Below are 17,554 nucleotides of genomic sequence, written 5' to 3'. Positions count from 1 at the left end.
GTAAGACTTCCATTTTGTCACAGCTGCTATTACAACTATTATGTCCTCTAGGATGGATATTTTTTTTTCTTAAATCAAAACAGGATTCGGCATCAATAGTTATGGTCATAGCTTTAGAATTAAGCAACTTGCTTTGTTTTCTAGTAGTATCAGGGATTCAGTGTTTCTATTCAGAATATCTTCAAAATCACAGAACAATCCATGACTGTAATCAGAGGCACTTTCTGAGAATTTCTAAATAGACCTTCTCTGTTCATTTATGAAATTAAATGAAGATAAACAAAATTTGCAGCTAATTGTTCATCAGCTAACAAGTACTTCATTTGTCTTGTATAATATTTGCACAGGACACTCATTAAACTTTTTGTGTAATTAAAACTCACAGAGTTGTTTGGTGTTTTTTTTTTAATATAAACTACACTTGATTTTTAAAGGCATTTTTTCTTGGCATTAGTTATTCTATTTCCTCTTTCTTAGATCCTAGTGTCCTACTAGAGAAAATAACAGTCAGCTCAGATCTCTTTCAGAATGACTGATGATTCCCATACATGCGAGTGGAACACAGGCACTTTGTTCTTATCAAAGCGGAAGCAGCCTCTATTGTGTTCCAGCTAAAGGAATCCTGTAGTATTTATAAAGTCTGGCCATGGCAGTCATGCCAAAAGAGGACAAGTCCTCATGAGTTCCTCAATAAGCAGTGATTTTATGAAACAAACCTTGAAAGCACATAAGCATTGAGTTATAGAAAACAGTGACTCTTTTCTCGGGTTTGATTTTTTTTTTAAACTGTCTTACATTATGAGGCCTAGTTATCAAATAAAACAGCAAATATCACCATCATGAGAAAATGAAAAAAAAGCTGTATACAATTATAGACACCATTATGTTCTCGTCATACTTAAAAAGCTACAATAAAGAGCAGAATTAATTGCCTATACTTTTATTGGATTAGATTATCTTTTGAGGTCCCTTCCAATCCCTAGCATACTGTGATACTGTGATATTCTCCTACCTACTCTATTTTGCTTTCTTCACTGCTAACTGTATCTCCTGAGTTAACAGTGAGTGTGCTGAGGATATTTATACATTCCTATAGTGCTTTGTACCCATGTGAGCAACGTACATTATCAGTGTTGATTTGATTCCATTGTAATCGCAGCAGAAATTATAAAAATCTTTATACGTCTTTTTTTGTTGTTTGTTTTTCACCTAACACAAATTGCTATGACACAAAGCTACAAATTTCTCATTTTAAAAGACAATTCCTGACTTGGGGATTCATACAATGAATAAGCCAATTATTTTATACTCAGAAATACTGATATACTGACACATACCTTGACTTTTTCTAAGTGATCCTGTAGAGAGTCAATTAGTAGATCCCCCACTGGCTGCCAGGATCCCTTGAAGACTTCAGCCTGGCGTAGTTTCAGGTCCAGTTCATCCACTGCCTCTTGAAGACCCTGCAGTCTTTCAAGAGCATCATCTATCTTCTTTTGCCAATCAGCAGACTGTAGATTCAGCTTATCCCACTCAGTTCTGACCTCATCTGCTTGCCTTTGGAGAAGTTTACTGACATTGTGGGCCCTTTCCTCAGGTGACAACTCTAAATGTGAAAGTCAAGAAGCTTTTAAGACACATTCTGTCTTAGTAAAAAAATAATTACCATCTGGGTAAGTTCAAAGCTCGGGAAGAAACTATTCATAACGAAACACACCTGTGAAATTTATTTTATTACTGTATTCTCTTTTGAAAAACTCATAGCAAATTTAAATCTTGCCACGACACAAATCACCAAAATATGCATTTAAGTACAAACAAGCATTTTAAACATGTGAGGTGTAGCTAAAAGTTTATCAACTGTGTCCTGATTCAGCAAAATAGTGCTGTGCATAAATATTAATCACTGTGAACCTTTTGCTGCAATTGAGTGGATTTAGGAGCTTCTGTAGAACTGCAACTACAAGTTGAATTTTAGGTTAAATTGCAGCTTTCAGACATCAAATGGGCCTGTAGTTATAGATAGGTCCTGAAGGTTTAAAGGCAGTTTGGAAATCTGCTTATAAATATGCATGTCTATTTAGTGCCACAGTATTCAGAAGGACTGCTTAGAGTTTCTTTCATCTATATTTTTAGCCTAGTTTCTGAATACTGACATTCAGCTTGGAGTGTAAAAGGAATGCTTTCACAGCGGCTGGCAGAATTTATTTAATCATGGCTGATCATCACTGATCTTTCCAGCAATGTGTTATTACCCTGCTCTTTCTTCAATTACCTCTTGGTTCTGGGTAGAGCTTCTCCAGTCCCTCCGCAGGCTGCTCTGCTAAGAAGATTCGCACAGTCTCAAGTGCACTCCTGATAACAGGTTCTTTTGTTTTCAACTCCCTCTTGAAAGTCTGAGAAATGAAACAAGATGATTGTAAGTGGATATATAATGAGATACCAAGTGCTAGCCCTTATTTTCTTCAATTTAAGAATAAAATTTCCAACAACAGCTTCCATGCATGCATTACAAGGAGCTACAAAAATCCCACAAACTTAAAAGCGATAATCAGGTTTTACTTAACCTGAAATCACATTGTATTCATTCAAAGGAACGAAGGTACTGCCAGCAGGCTGCAAAGTACCCAAGACTGCTGAACAAATTTTCACTGTGAGAGGGATACCTTTTGCTGATTAATATAAGGGTCAATTTCCGTGTCTTTATGCTTAACATTGCTCAGTGGTACATTCTGCTCCTTTTCAGATCAACTGTATTTCTCCCTTTCAGGTCTTCCTTTCCTGTCATGCTTTTTTGCCACCCATCTTCTTTTTTCCCTACTTGCATTTTTCTTCCTTTAGCAACAGCTCCTTTTACCATCTCTCTTCCATGCTCTGCTTGTAAAATAACCAGGAGTAAGATTTTCAAGCTTGGTATTTGCAGTTTTGGTAGACTACTGAAAGTATACATATCTCATTCTGTTGTGGTTTTTGGTGTTGTTTTTTTTTTGGGGGGGGTGGTGTTGAATGTTTATTTGGTTGGGGTTTTTTTTGTATTTTGGGTTTGTTGCTTTGTTGGTTTTTTTTTGTTAAAGAGAATTTAAGGTTCCCTTAATCTGAATCCACATGTTCACCACATAAAAATGTAGATGAAATCTGGCCTGCAGGTTGCATGCTGCATTGGGTCTTTTGCGTGTTGTACTGAATTTATCTAAATGTTCCTTATCATTGTTTCATTTCACCATTTTCTTTTCTATTTATGAAACAATACTGAATGCATACTGTTTCCAAGTAGCATAGAGGTAAAATATGCAGATAATTATAGTGCAGTGTAACGCAACACAGTACTGCAAAAAGGAGAGTCTTATGCCATGAATGGAAAACAGACATTTTACTCCATGGAGCAGAAAATTCTTTTTATAACACAAGCATTATATAGGCTTCTAACATAATAAATTCATTAATTCAGTTAAATTAAATATTAAACAAAATTTGCGTTTCTATGCAAACTAATGAAAGATTATAAATTCAATATTAAAAAGTTCATTACACTTTGAATTATATTTGATAAGAAATGCTTTGTACAAGAAATACCTAACTGAACTAATAATGAGAATCACACACAGAGAGAATCATGGAATGTTAGGTATTAGAAGGGACCTCTGAAGAACATCTAGTCCAATCCTCCCGCCAGAGCAGGATTACTTAGAGCAGATGACACAGGAACACGTCCAGGTGGGTTCTGAACGTCTCCAGAGAAGGAGACTCCACAACCTCTCTGGGCAGCCTGTTCCAGTGCTCTGTCACCCCCACAGCAGAGAAATATTTCCTTATGTTTAGATTGAAGCCCCTGTTTTCTAGTTTGCCACTGCTACCCCTTGCCCTGTTTCTGGACACCACTGAGAAGAGTCTGGCCCCATCCTCCTGACACCCACCCTTTAGATATTTATAAGCATTGATGAGGTCTCCCCTCAGTCTCGTCCTCTCCAAGCTAAAGAGACCCAGCCCTCTCAGCCTTTCCTCACATGGTAGATGCTCCAGTCCCCCAGTCATCTCTGTGGCTCTGTGCTGGACTCTCTCAAGAAGTTGCTTCTCCTTGAACCAGGGAGCCCAGAACTGGGCACAGTACTCCAGATGAGGCCTCGCCAGCGCAGAGTAGAGGGAGAAGATGACTTCCGTCAAACCTGCTGGCCACACTCTTCTAACACACCCCAGGATGCCGTTGGCCACCTGGGCCACAAGGGCACATTGTTGGCTCATGGTCAGTCTGTTGTCCTAGGACTCCCAGGTCCTTTTCCCCAAAGCTACTCTCCAACATGTCAGTCACACCTGCAGCTTATAATATGAGCACTCACAGGTTAAAAAAAATCTTAATGCACTTCAGGAAAGAAAACTTAAGGAAATTACTACATTATTCTACTACAAATATTTAAATAAACTTTTTATTAAGTGGTCCAGAACTGACTATAAAGTTTGTAATTGTGAATCAAGTAAACTCTTTAGCAAACTGCAAAATGCTCATTTTGGGTCATGGACATCAATAGGACTGGGATCCTCTCACAGAGTTTATCTGTCATCACAAGGCAATTTATTTTTTATTAATATCTGTGATAGATGTTTTAAAAAACTATGTTGACTCTCAAGAACTATCACTGATTTTCACAAATAGAGTATTGCGTGTTAACAAGTAAACTAACATTGAACACTGTTCTGCATAAAAAATGAGTGAGGCTACTCCAGCGTTAAAACTCTAACCTAGCCATTTTTAGGCTTGGAAATTTTTATCATTTGTACTTTACTCTTGCATGAAGTATAATGGAAAGAGGAAATACAATAAGCCTTTTTCATGCCTCCAAATGACAAAAATCTATTCCTTTAGTTAGCCTTTGTGCTCAACTGATATTACATCATTCTGTCCCACTACGAGTGTGGCAGGTCTGCAGCTCAAGGAAGCCAGCAGGTAACATAACTTAAAATGCTCCCCCATGGACTGTGTGCTTCTCTCATCTGACAGTGTTAAAAGTGACATCAATGGTCATATTGTGTTTTAAACATTACGACTGTATAACAGCTTAAAGATATAATACCCTTTATAAGCATCTCTGAAGACAGATTATTTCTCAGAAGTGTCCATGCCCCAAATGGTTCAAACAGGAGGCACACACACAAAGGTATGTTCTGCCCACACACACCAAGAGAAGGGAGAAGTCACAGATAATCCAGAACAGAGAACTTGGAGGATACATAAAAGCCAGAAGTGCCTTTGAGCTATGTATTTTGGAAAGAGTAGTACTGCTGTATGGAGTGGTGCTGCTGTAGTCAGGTCAAGTCTAGCTGTTTAAACATACAAACAATAAGAAGGACACAAAATACCTTTTTTATGCTTTTGAATAAAACTGTAACAATCAAATACACCTAGTGGCACTGTATTTCCAAAAGATCTTTAAAACCACAGTTCTCCAATGTATCCTGTGCAGCAACAGAGCAAGGATAACATAATCAGATATGTATACTGCATCCCATAAAGTGTGTGAGCAGGAATTATTGTATCTATCTTCTCAAAACAATGAGAAATGCAAATGGAACCTTTCTGGCTGTAAATTTGGTATTTAGTCACAGTCTGAGAATGAGAATCTCCTTCTCTTTTATTAAAGGGAAATGGTGAGACAATGTGTTAAACGTTTTCTTTTCCATCCAGCTGGTGGATGTAATCATAATCTGCAAATCCTGAATTTTAGAATAGTACACAGTACGGTGTTAAGATCTATTTACGATTCTCATTGCCTTCCCTAGTTTTGATCTGCAGACTTCTACCAAGCGAGTTAAAATATGTTTCAGTATAAGAAATTTAAAAAGGAGAGAATGGAAAAAAACTTGAGACTGAAGCAGTAGCACAGAAAACTGTCCGAAATAATGAATGCTTGTTTCACACTAGCCCATACCAAAATATGTTCTTACTGTGTGAAGATAAAGCCAGCTTTTCTGATTAAAGTTTTGTTGTGAAATAGGTACACACTACCAATAAAAATCATAAGTAGCAATAAACGACACTTCCTTTTGCAAAAAAAAAAAAATTAAAATTATCTCTCTACAGTCTTGACAAATATATTTTTATAATAAGCAGACCATCACTGAAAACAGAATTAGTCTGAATGAATGTCTAATTTACAGCTAATGATTTCAGGCTAATTTCATTGAACTCCTTAACTCCTTTCACACTTCATGGTGACTGTAGAGGAAATCGAACATGGATAATATATGATCTGACAAAAATCCAAGTAAACTACTTTATTTAAACATCTCTATTTGTCATCAACACTACAGCAGTAATGGCATTCTGTCCACCATTTTCATAATGCATATATTGGTCAGCTTATCTCACATCTCCACTACTTCCTCATGGATGTCCTTAAATCCCCTTAGATGGAGAAACACTGATTGTTTAAATCGAAAGATGAAAATATAATGAGAAGAGAGTTGCATTAGTAAGTCTAACATTAATCTCTATTATTAGAAAAGCAGATTTTTTTTGCTTTTAACGAATTTTAAAGAGAAAGGGTAAAATTAAATTGCTTCAAGATGTTTCCCAACCAGAATGCTTTCTAAAAAAGGGGTTTAACTTCATCAAAAGGCAGATATCAGCTGTGACACCAGAAGAGGTTAGTGTGCTGAAGCAGGAATTGCACTCCTTCTTAGGCACTGTTACTATAGATATTAAGTGATCAGTTTCCAGGAAATTGTTCATAAATGCTACTGTTGCTGTTAACATAACCACTACATGGAAGATGTGGCAACTCTTCAAAGAATGAAAGAAAAAGCAGGCTATCTGCATTATGTCTAAGTTACTTAACTGAGATTAACAGTAACATGGACACAGATATTAATACAATTTAAAGACAACGTTATTATGTTGTCTTAGTAAAGCAAAGAAAACTGTAAGATAATTAAATAATGTTTTATGAACAGCAGTACTTTTTTATCATTGACTAACTTTCCCCCCTCACCCACATTCTACGACTTTGGCATAGACACAATTTCTTTAGATGTCAGAAATCAACAAAATGACTCATCATATAAAGTTCAGACAAATAGTAGTTATGGGAGTGCCTTTGGGATAAAGTCCAAATTGCCTTATCTAAAAAAGCACCTCACATTTATAAAACAACAATGATTTTGACTGCATGGATATCTTTTCTCATTTTGAGTTCAAGCTCTCCTCTGGCATAAACTCAAGCATCTGAAATTTTCATCTGAATCCTACTTTTAAAATTTTTAAATTCAATCTTGGCAACTAGGAGAATCCTAACAGTAAGAACAAACTTCTTTTCATCTTTGCTATGGACATCTGAGGTATTCCAGATGATTTTCTAACAATTCGAGGTGGGGTCTCACAAGAGCAGAGTAAAGGGGGAGAATCACCTCTCTTTACCTGCTGACCATGCTTCTCTTGATACATCCCAGGGCAGGGCTGGCCTTCTGGGCTGCATGAGTGCACTGCCAGCTCATGTTGAACTTCTCATCTATCAACACCTCCAAATCCTTCTCTTCAGGGCTCTCAACCCACTCTGTGCCCAGTTTGTATTTGTGCCTGGGATTGGCCCAACTCAGGTGCAGGACCTTGCACTTTGACTTGTTGAAGCTCATGCAGTTTTCATTGGCCCATTTCTCAAGCCTGTCAAGGTCCCTCAGGATGGTCCCTCAAGTGAGTCCACGGCACCACACAGCTTGGTGATGTCGGCAAACTTGCTGAGGGTGCACTTGATGTGCTTGTCCAAGTCACTGACAAAGATGTTGAGCAGCACTGGACCCAGAACAGACCCCTGAGGAACACCGCTTATCACTGGTCTCCATGTGGACATCGAGCCATTCACATGAAGCCATGGACCACAACTTTTGGAGTGCAACCTTCTAGCCAGTTCTTTATCCATGGAGTGGTCCATCCACCAAGTCCATTTCTCTCCATCTTAGAGACAAGGATGTCATGTGGGACAGTGTCAAATGCCTTGCACAAGTTCAGGTAGATGACATCATTTGCTCTTCCCATATCAATCAGAGCTGTAACTCCATCATAGAAGGCCACCAAACCAGTCAGGCAGGCATGATTTGACCTTAGTGAAGCTATGTTAGCTGTTACAGATCACCTCACTATTTTTCATGTTCCGTAGTACTGTTACCAGGAGGATCTGCTCCATGATTTTACCTGGCACAGAGGTGAGGCTGACTGGTCTGTAGTTCTCTGGGTTTTCTTTGCTTTTTTTAAAAAATGGAGCCTATTTCTAATCTGTGGAAACTACACTAGACTACCATGACTTCTTGAATATGATGGCCAGTGGCCTAGCAAATTCAGCCTCCATTTCCTTCAGGACCCATAGGTGTATCTCATCAGGTCCCATGGACTTGTGCACCTACAGTTTCTTTAGGTGTTCCTTGACCTGATCTGCTCCTACCCTGGGTGGTTCTTCATTCTCCTAGACCGAGCCAATGCCCTCTGTAACTTGGGTGGTTATCATTGGTGGTTATCAAGTGATTATCATTGAAGACCGAAGCAAAAAAGTCATTGAGTACTTCTCCATATCCTCCGTAACCAGGTCACCTGTATTGCTCCAGAGAGGTCTCTCATTCCCACATTTTAATGTCCCTAGCCAGATTTGATTCCACCAAGGCCTAACCTGGTCTCTGATTATACGAGTAACTTCCTTGTAATCATCCCAGGTTGCCAGTCCTTGCTTCCACCCTTTATGTATACCCCTTTTGTGTTTGATTTTGGCCAGGAGTTCCTTGTTCATCCATATAGGTTTCCTGGCGTTTTTGCCAGATTTCTTCTTTTTAGAAAGGCAGTGCCTTTGAGCTGGGAGGAGATGATCCTTGAAAGCCAACCAGCTTTCCCAGGCTCCCAATCCCTCCAGGGCTTTGTCCCAGGGTATGCTACCAAGGAAATTCCTGAAGAGGTCAAAGCCAACTCTTCTGAAGTTGAAGGTTTCAAGCTTGCTGAGCATCCCTTTCTTTGCTGCCCTTAGGATCTCAAACTCCACCATCTCATGGTCACTGCAGCCAAGGCTGCCCATGAGCTTAACATTGCCCACTAGCCCTTCCTTGTTTGTGAGAATAAGGTCTAGCATGGCACCTCTCCTCATTGGTTCCTCTATCACTTGGAGAAGGAAGTTATCATCAATCAATTACAGGAATCTCCTGGATTGCTTGTGCCCTGATCTATTGTCTCTCCAGCTGAGAAACAACAGAGGGGTGGTTAAAGTGCCCCATGAGGACCAGGGCTTGTGAACAAGCAGCGACTCCTATCTGTCTATGAAAGGCCTCATCCATTTGGTCCTCCTGGTCAGGTGGCCTGTAGCAGATCCCCACTGTAATGTCTCCTATTCTTCCTTTCATCTTGGCCCACAGACATTCAGTCTTTTCACCATCACTTGTAGGTGCAGCTCCATGCATTCTAGCTGTTCATTGACATAGAGGGCAACATCCCCACCTCGTTTTTCCCTGTCTATCCTTCCTACATAAAACAAAATAAAATCAGCTTGTAACCCCACTGCAGGAAAAAAAGGATTTAGGCATAAAATTGTGTTTGCATTCATCATGCCACTTCTCAACAGTAATCACTTAAACTGCTTATAAATAATGTTCCCCTGCTGAGGTTTTTTGTATTTTTCAATGAAGAATTTACTTGGGTTCACTTCTGGCTTTACTTGGCAAATTCAGTTCTTTAGAGAAGGAAAGACATTGTAGTGATATAGGAAGACCAAAGCTGGGAGACTGGGTCATTTAAAAGACTGGTCAGATCAGGTGGAGACTTAGCTTGTTTATTGAAGACTGACTTCCAGAGGTGACATTCAGGAGAACAAAATGAACAATCAGTAGATTCTTTCCTTGAGACCAAAATTCAACTGCTCTTTACTTCCACTTCCAAAATCCTGAGAGTTAAGTTTTGGTTCTGAGCAGGGGCACAAAACTCTTCAAAAAAAATAGCTTTCCAATAGTGTGCTCCAGTTTTAAGCATGATACTTCTATACTCTGGTGCAAGCTATTTTCCTCATGTTCAGAAATGAACTAAGCTTCTCATTTGGATAAAGCCTTTGTACATCTATTTCTCTAAAATAAACTTTTAAAGTAATAGAAAGTCCATAGTGCTCAAGGAAAAAAAAAAATTAATAGAGGAACTCCAAGCTGCAAACACAAATTTTGTCAAAGACAACCTGAAGTCGACAGAATTCTGCACTGATTGGTTTCCCTCTTACTTTGTAAGAGATCTTTGAAGAGCAGACATGGTAACCTAATTTCAAGGATTACGTTTTGTTCTTTTTTTCCACAAGGAATCAGAATACCTACAAGTAGAAAGGCCTCACATTAAACTACAGCAGTGTTACAGAATGGGAAAACTAGAGAAGCCATAGTTCTAAATGAAACTAGAATGTTCTAGCTTTGATACCAGACATGATGACCAAAGATTTATTTCTGTATGTATCTGCAGCAATGAAGATACAGAGAAGAAAACAAAAAAAGGAGGAAGGAGATGTGTTTTTTGAAGTTACGTTGCACCATTCATAGTACCTTACTCTTATGTAACACTTCTCATCTCTAAATTTTTTGAACACTTTAGCTGATTGGTGACTGAGAGATCACTTAGTCCATCACTGAAATCTTTCCACCTTCATAATAAATTCTACAAAACTGTCCAATAGCTTATAGAATAATATACAATATTAAAATTTTAGGAGAATTAATTTCTAGAGATGACAAAATTATTTCTTCAATCTAGGAGAAAAAGTAATGTTTTAAAATACTCAAATACTATTTAGATGACAAAACTTTTGTTGTAACAATTCTACACAAATCCTCCTCCAAGTCTTGCTTTGGCTCAAGAGTTTTCTTCGGATAAAGGCTTTGAATTAATGTCGTGCTGAGTTAAAGCAACATCTATCGCGTTTCTTTCATCCTGATGTTCTGGATGGGAACATTATGGAAGTTACTACAGACAGCTGGTTAGAACAAACCTCAGGCATTTCACATAACTTTCACAGAGGGAATGGTAAAAAGGGATGGTGGTGCTCCATAAAGTCATCAGTGTTTTGGCCTCACTGTTTCTGCGGTAATGCTGGAAGTCTCAAGTAAAGTTTTGTGAGAAAGATACATACTAAACAACATCTCTCCAGAAGGATAACCTGGGAAATGAAGAATCTTCCCCTTGCATGAAAGTGTTACATTATCTTAGACAAGCCTTAGGCTGCTACTGTAGACAAATGCCTGTTTGACTGTGCCAAAGAACAAGCCTAGTCATATATGATATTTTTAGACTTTTCACAAATTTGAGGTTCCTAATAACTTAAAGCAGCAAGACACGTCATGGTCTCTTTCCAAACTTGGTCTTCTCACTGCTCTCAAATGTGTCCTTCAGGACAACCTACTAGAGCAATGTTTATAATAAATTTATCTAATGCAAAAAAACCATGGGTATTTCAGATCCAATTTAATTTTATAGTACCATTTCACGTTTCTCCATTAAGCAATAAAATCAGAAATTTAGGAACTTCAGAAACAATACCTTCAGTGGCAAGTTTCATAATCTGAAAGTTACATATATGCAGCACAGTAATTTGAGAGGATGATCACTGATTTTGGAATACTCATATGGTATCAAGTTATCTGACCGACAATCTAAATTATTCAGCAGAAAATACCTTTCTTCTAAATAACTTTTTAGGTGTAACGCTGAGGTATACTTTGTTACTGAACAGGACAAAAAACCTCCCATAAAAACACATGTGGATGAAGGAGAGGAGACAGAATACTAGATCCAAGTAAATTCCAAGAACGGGAAAAATATCATAATATATGGTCCACTCCAATCACTATGTACATTTAATCATGAGAGGACAAATTTTTTTATATCAGTAAGGCTCCTTGTCCTTGATCTTATACTGTTCTCTGTAAAAAACCCCAAACCCTGACACTGTATTCCTAATTTCCTACTGGATCTGTCCTAGTGAGTTGAGGTCTGGTTTCTATTACAGACATCTGTTATCAACTGGTGCTTCACAGATTAAAGTTTTCATCAGAAACAAACACAAAAGAAACAGAAGTCTTATTGTAAGGGCTAGATAGGATTTTATGGAATTCATAAGTTATAGAATAGAAGTTGCTGAAGCTGGGTGTGCTAGCCCAGTTTCCTTTCACATGCTTCTTTATTCCTTCTGAGAACAACACTTTCTGTTCATTTACTGCTTCATTCAGCAATTCTTCAGATTTATTTTATCAGGACACTAGTTTCCTAATGGTTTTCCTTATGGCGCCACTAAAAAACACCCCACTGAGGTATTAGAACTCTGAAATCACATTTAGACCTGAATAGACTGCAAATGGCATAGCAAAGTAAAAGCTGTTTACCTGAAGGCAGACACTAGGTTAGCATCAGACAGATGTGAACTTGATTCAACAGAGGAAATGTACTTAAAACATGCCTTTACCATGAAACTTGTGTGAATTTTTGTATGAAGACTTACTCAGCATACTTCCCATACAAATGTTGGATTTTGCTTCCTTTTTACTACAAAGTTGAGTCTAGAACAGTCCCCATATGATGCTCTGCTATTGTCTTTCCATAAGAACTCCCTGACAAAACTAGTATGAGCCATAGATAGTTACAGTCAGTTACCACAAGTTTCACGATGCATCCAGTTGTGCATTAGGGTGGGTATCAACCAATCTTTTCACAAATGTTTGCAAAAATCAGTAGCAAAATAGGGTTTCAAGAAGTACAAATGTATTTTAGATGCCTGATCTAGAAAATATTTCAGAACTACTTATTTAATTCCCAAACAATATTAGGTCAGTATTTGTTCTGACTATGGAAACTAGCTGTCTGTGACAGGTCTATGAAAACGGTGTGCTGTTTTTTAAAAAAGTCAAGCAGCTGGTAGGAAGCACTCCCTTCTCCAAAACACTGATTTTCTAAGCTGTGTTTGAAAATTGTAGCTGGTACTCTCATGCAAGAAGTTCAATTTTTGTTGCCTCTGAAATGCATCTTACTTACTTACTCTGACGTGTTATCTTACTTTTTCCAACAAGAACTGTTTCATGTGCAGCATAACAAAATAAATCTGCAAAACAAAAAGCAGTGACCAAAAGATCATTTTAAAAAAACAACAAACAAAAAAATATTATACCCTATGAACATCATTCTGTTTCTGCACAGTGGGAAGGTCTCCACCAATGGGTGCTTGCTGTTTTAATTCATCCTCCTTCAACTGCAGCCATGCCAAAAGTTCCTGAAGAGAGAGATGTAAACGCTTCCACTGGTCCGTACTGGCTTCCAAATGGGATCTGAAAGCACGTATTAAAAAGAAGGTGTGCTCAGGGACAGTGAAAATAAAAAAACCAAATTGTACAAGCTCATTTAGTGAGAAAGATCCTAGTGTTACATTAACTTAATGATTTTTAAATAGCTTTAGTAGCTTTGAATTAGATTCTGACAACACTGATTTAAATCTGATTCCACAGTCCTGGCCTGAAGTATCTGTTCTTTTACTATCACTTATTATTTTGGGGTGTTGTTTTCCTTATTTGTTTATTTTTCTACTTTTCCTATTCAGCAGTAATAGTTGTGTTGAATTGTCAGTCTCACCAAATGTGCTCAGATATTATGCAGACTAGGATAAGAGTAATTTAGCTCTCAGTATTACTATTAGATTTATTAACTAAAACATAGTTTTTGACTCAGCGTAGAGCAAGCATTTCTCTAAGCCCCTACACAAATAATCCAAACTCAGACCAGATTCCTGTGGATGCTCACCTTTAAGATAAGAGAACCACCATCCTTTACCCCAAAATGCCACGATGAGATGGTTAAAAGCCAAGAGAATTCCCTTTCACTAGCCAAATGTCTGTGGCGTTTGAAAACAAGTGTGAATGAAACCAATTGAATCACTGGAAAAACTACAATACAGAACACTATTTTGTGCAAACAAAGTCTCCTCCATAAGGACATCTTCTAGATATTTCCTCTGCATATGTGTAAATGTGTTTTTTCATACTGGGATCAAGTACTGAGCTACTAATTTTCTGCAGCTGTTGCCTGTGCAGAGAAAATATGTGACTGAAACATTCCTGGAGTAATCTAACCTTAAATTTTGCTTATACCATAGATAAAGTACACTAAGATTTTGTTTTTCTAGACATATGAATATGCTATTGTTTAATTGCTAGTTGCAAAGAAATTTCTAATTCACTTCCAGGTAACATAAGAATTCTTCTTAGTAATTCAAATCAAAAGCAGTATTACTTAACAGCAAAACAATAAAATGTTCTGGAAAATAATGACAGACTTTCTTTTACCTCCTAATCTCTTACACCAGGAAACTGGAGTGGTAAGGAAAGAGAAAGTAAAGGGACAGATCAGCTGCAGGCTGACAGAAAGCTCAGCTGCTCTGGTATGTGAACTGATGGAAAATTTTCTCCTTTTTCAAACTTTAAAGGCTATGTGGGAGGGTCACACAGAGACCATGCTGCCTTTTGATCTCAGCCCTCACAGGGCAGCTGTGGGCAGGGGCAAAACTGCCTCAGAGCAGGTGCTGCTGGGGGAGGCCAACCCTACAGGCAGTGAAGGAAGCCCCAGGATGCCTCTGGAAGCAGCAAGGTGGGAGAGAAGCAGGGATATCGTACAGGGAGTTGCAGGAGGCAACGGCCAGAGCAAGGGCCGCAGGGCTTTCAGAGGGTATACAGTCAAGGAGCAAAGTTTCTGGGTCGGATTAACACTTGTCTCCTAAGTTTATCTCAGCAAATGCAAGCTTCCACCTCCTCCAGAGAAGGGCAGCAACTGGAGGCAAGCATTAGTCTTCACTTCTCCCCTGCTTCCTCAGATCCAGCTTTACATGAAAAAAGTGCAAAAAGTTTGACCCAAAGTGGTTTTGTTACTGCTGCTCACGAGTCTGGTGAATGTTTTCCTGTAACTCCTCTTGTTCTGCCATTCCTTCAGCTTCAGGAATATAAGCTTATGTATGTGCATGCTAGTGTGCATTATATATGTACACTCATATAACTGTGTTCAAGTATGAGCAGACAAAACATATAACAGGAAAATAGTTTTAAAAAATGAATTAGTTATAAGAAAGTGTTTATAAGGAGAAGTTGTACTGACTTATCAGAATGAAAGAAAGGTAATAATGGAAATGAACTTGGCTTCTCTTGGTATCTACCATATATTTTATCTAATGTATTTAGAAAAGAATGCCCACCTAAGCTAAGTGATGGTATAGGTCTTCTGTTTCAGCAGTATAAAACTTATGTTAAATAAGACTTGCAGGACTGATGCCTGGGGAACATTTCATATGTCTGCTCTTATATCTCTTTTGTGTAAGCATTGCTGGTTAGGATGAAATCCATTCCACACCATGTGATGGAGAGAAACAGCTCTAAGCAGGCACGCTGAGAATAGCCTGTTCATTTAGTCTGGTGGCCAGCGACTCTTAAACTGAATGTCACAGAAGTTAAGCATTGGTTGCCATCCTAATCAGTAAGTTTTTGAACACCTTAACCCTTTAATTGGAAACAAATATTTTAGATATCTGCTGCTTTGAATGTTTAATGCAAGAAGTCACTGTGATATAACTAAACTGACTGTTTTTCTTCTCTCAAACGTTGCTGCATTTGGGCAAGTTCATGAGTAAAATGCATGTGAAGAAAAAAATCTGAGAGAGACCTTGAAGGGTTATGTCCCTCTTCCTTTGGTCCTCAGAATAAAGGAGGAATGTGTCTCTTTTTCTTTAGCTACTAATATCTTTTCAAACTCACATCATTTATTTTTAATGATTGATATTACAAAGACGGCTTTTGTCATTACACAGACTGACCTCCCTCAGGGCCTGAGCTGAAAAATGCTAATATTTCATACATTACTTTGAAAAACACTTCTGCCTTTTGCTGCTTTCTGAACTACCACCAACACACAGCAAGTGAGAAAATGAAAAAATGCCCGAGACTGAATGCAACAGAGCTGGGTTGCCTATTGTAAAAGTCATATCTGAAGAGAAGCTTCCTGAACAATTTCTTTTAAAAAGAAATCTTCAGCTCATTGAAGCCTGTACCTCCACTTCATCATTTGTAACATTTGTAACATTGCAATATTTACAGAAGTTTTTCCTCTCATGACAACACCTATGGATTTCTTTTACCCCTGGATTTTATTTGGCAACTCTGACCATTCTCCACACAACAGCTAAAATCTGAAATAAATTGTCTTCTCATTTGCAAGGCTATTCTTAGTTTTATACTTGAAATAGCAGCTTTAGAAATAAAACTTATCATAAATATAGTTTGTTTAATCACTTTCTTTCATGACTTATCAATAAGTCATACCCAGCGCTAGAAAAAGCCTACATTTAGAGGAGGTACAGTTACACTTTAAACATGCTAATCTCTCCTTCTGTAATTACAAAACCTCATCATATGCCTCAAATCCTAATCCTCTACTATCATTTTCACACCAAAAAAACCCCAACACTAATCATTCTTACAAAGTTAATCCAGCGTTCAAAATAGCACAAATAATTTCAAAATGGACAAAACCAGTGCTGTTAGAAACAAAATGGAACGTTTTTACTGGCAAAACGCAGTGTTCCATCTTACACTCCAACTGTAGGCTTTCACTTAACGCTTAGGTCCTACCTAATGTTTAGAGATTTCTTCTTAAGCTCACTCCATCTGAGGTTCATGTTATCCAGACGTCTCTGCAACAGGGCTGCATCCTCAGAGCCTTCCAGCGACCTCAGGATTTTCTGCCCGTTTTCATCCAGGTTGTGAAAGATGTCAGTATGAGTGCCAATTTCTGCCTGTAATTCCTATGGAAGCAATAGAAAACAATATGTGTGATCTCTTACAAAATCAGAGAGACTATCACTCTTTTAAGAGTGGAAGAATCTTCAGCGCAACACAGACTTAGAACAGCCTTTGATTACTCCTTTTGTGGCAACACCATGTATTGTATACACAGCCACGTTTCCCTTTAGCATGAAAACCATTTGCAATGAATAACAACCTTTTTCCCATACAGAGCATACTGACCAAAATTTCCAAAGTTAAAAGGCTAAACAGGCAGCAAAGCAAGGACGAGATATATTTACTGTGTTGATGACAGAAAAAAACACCCACAAAATCCTCAGGATTTCAGGTAAATCTGACCTGCACGTGGTATGTCTTCCTGTGCAACATTTTCAGTTTGAGCTGGGGACTGCAACACCGCTCCTGCTGCATGGCAATTCCAAGAAAACTATGTGTCTGCAGCAGCCGAGCTTTAAAACGCCAAGTTCACTTACATTCTGTTGACAGAACGCATTTCGGAGCAGAGGCCTCAGCAGTCAATAGCAATAAACAGCCACTTTGTGCTATATCAAAACACTGGTCAGGGCCATGGCTGTAGGAGGGCCTGAGAATAGCAAGGACCAGGAATATGCAACCGGCAGCTCATGTTGAACAGCCAACTTTTCTTATCGCTTTGTAACTGCAGGCCAGCTCTACAGTTTGAATTCGTTTTTCCTCCTCATTTTTAGCACAGCTCTTTCTGCCAAAAGAACAT

At 38.3% G+C, this 17,554-nt stretch overlaps 1 protein-coding gene across 1 annotated transcript in view; it reads right to left on the bottom strand.

Annotated features, from left to right (window-relative positions):
* LOC104273407 (dystrophin-like) overlaps nucleotides 1-17,232 on the bottom strand; it is a gene marked incomplete at its 3' end in the record, with an annotated part of 54,815 nt that extends 37,583 nt beyond the window's left edge. The window contains exons 1-5 of the mRNA XM_009868742.1: nucleotides 17,161-17,232; nucleotides 16,648-16,820; nucleotides 13,152-13,308; nucleotides 2,276-2,396; nucleotides 1,338-1,606 (exon numbers count right to left, since the gene is read on the bottom strand). Coding sequence (XP_009867044.1) covers nucleotides 1,338-1,606; nucleotides 2,276-2,396; nucleotides 13,152-13,308; nucleotides 16,648-16,820; nucleotides 17,161-17,232 — 792 coding nt within the window. The remainder of the gene's footprint in view (nucleotides 1-1,337; nucleotides 1,607-2,275; nucleotides 2,397-13,151; nucleotides 13,309-16,647; nucleotides 16,821-17,160) is intronic.
* Between the last annotated feature and the right edge of the window lie 322 nt (nucleotides 17,233-17,554).

This window comes from Apaloderma vittatum, unplaced genomic scaffold (assembly GCF_000703405.1).
Source record: "Apaloderma vittatum isolate BGI_N311 unplaced genomic scaffold, ASM70340v1 scaffold10894, whole genome shotgun sequence".
Lineage (NCBI taxonomy): Eukaryota > Metazoa > Chordata > Aves > Trogoniformes > Trogonidae > Apaloderma > Apaloderma vittatum.
This window is presented reverse-complemented; position numbering and strand designations above follow the sequence as displayed.